The sequence below is a fragment of the Aplysia californica genome, unplaced genomic scaffold (genome assembly GCF_000002075.1).
Source record: "Aplysia californica isolate F4 #8 unplaced genomic scaffold, AplCal3.0 scaffold00494, whole genome shotgun sequence".
NCBI classification, from domain to species: domain Eukaryota; kingdom Metazoa; phylum Mollusca; class Gastropoda; order Aplysiida; family Aplysiidae; genus Aplysia; species Aplysia californica.
This window is the reverse complement of record NW_004797764.1, coordinates 419427-420919: the sequence shown is the minus strand read 5'-3', so window position 1 is coordinate 420919 and position 1493 is coordinate 419427. Positions and strand designations below refer to the sequence as shown.

Here is a 1493-nt window from a genome sequence, read left to right as displayed (position 1 = left end):
ATGGTCTGGGCATCCTTTCCCTGTCCAAGACTCAGATAGACAGGTTGGGGAGAGTACAGAATGCTGTCTTTATGAGATACATCCTTGACCTGGCTAGCACCAGAGTGAGGCAATAGGTGGCACAGGCAAAGCTGTACTTGAACGTTTTGGGAAACCCGAGGCACACTTTGTATGACAACCTAAGCAGCATCAAAGGAAATATGATCAGACTGGGCAGCTCATGGTTTTCTGAGGACTTCTTGAGGAAAGTTTGTGGCATCGATGAAATGTGCAGTGGAAAGGAATGGTTTGAACTGAGCCCCGATGGCAGAAGCCTGGTCAACGTTCACATCACTATGGGTCGTAAAAGACGGGAATGTGCTGTTGTCATTAACGACAATGACATACGACTGTTAATTGAGAAGCACTCTAAGCCAGAGGATCCAGTGATCTAAAAGGATGGATCGGTCAGGAGGGGTGAGAGAAGTTAGTGGGGTTCACAGCATGCCAGGGGCCGTAGAAAGAACACCTTCAAACATGAAAATGGAAATCGAGGCCGTAACAAGAGTGCTTGGCTGGCTTCAAAATACAAGACCAAGAACTACCCATCTCATTATTGTCACAGACTCCATGAGCATCCTGTTGAGAAAGGGCTGCTTCGGAGTGAATGGAGGAACCCAATACAACACTCTTCACTTAGAGCCATCACGTGAATATTCTGTCTTGGGCACTCTGGGGTGAAGGGTAATGAAGTATTAAAGGCTCTGGAGGAAAAGTTGCGGGATGAGGAAGACAGGGAGACAGCAGAACACCACGCAATCATCAGGATGCAGGAAATGGGGACAGAGAGGGGAGAAGGAGGAAAGGAACGATTATCTGGAAAGGAAAGACGTCGTCATAATCAAACAGCCACTTGAACAATTAGTATGGATACCTTGCGAGCTTTGGTGCTGGGAGGAACTGAGCACTTATGGACCAGTCCGGTGTGCAATGTCGTTGTTGCCTTGCCCAGGACAGGTAATACGGGTAATACAGGTCTGAGATTGGGCTTGGGGGAGGGGGCTTGTGGGATTAAAAAGTGGGATTTTTGTAAGATCAGGCAGCGGCAGATGAGAACCTTTAAAAAGAAAGAAAGAAAGATAAAAAAGAAGGTTTTTTTTACCATCTAGCATAAGGCTATTGTCAGAATAACCCTCAGTGTGTATTTGTCTTTCGAGTATGTATCTATATAACTCCAAAGGTCTTCGAATTAAACTCCTGCATGTGGTTGTGAGATGCATCTGATGTGATATGTACTTTTTGTCAGCTTTACTTCTCTTTTCATATTGAATTTTCTTCTTCTATCCCGTTCTTTTTGTTGGGGCAACGGTGGGGGCAACACTGCATTTGAAAACCAGCTCTCGCCATCTATTTTCTGCTTTCCTCAGATTGTCACCCATCGACTTTCCTGTCTACTCTGTAATGTTGTCCTCCCATCTCCTTCTCTGCCTTCCTCTCTTTCTCTTTCCTTTTAT

General features: G+C 45.4%; 1 protein-coding gene across 1 annotated transcript in view; it reads left to right on the top strand.

The window, feature by feature from the left end:
* The first annotated feature begins 200 nt into the window (after positions 1-200).
* The window catches only part of LOC101845487 (fibrinogen C domain-containing protein 1-like), a 9944-nt gene continuing 8651 nt past the window's right edge, over positions 201-1493 (top strand). Inside the window, exon 1 of the mRNA XM_013086709.2 lies at positions 201-425. Within this exon, the coding sequence (XP_012942163.2) occupies positions 201-425 (225 nt within the window). The remainder of the gene's footprint in view (positions 426-1493) is intronic.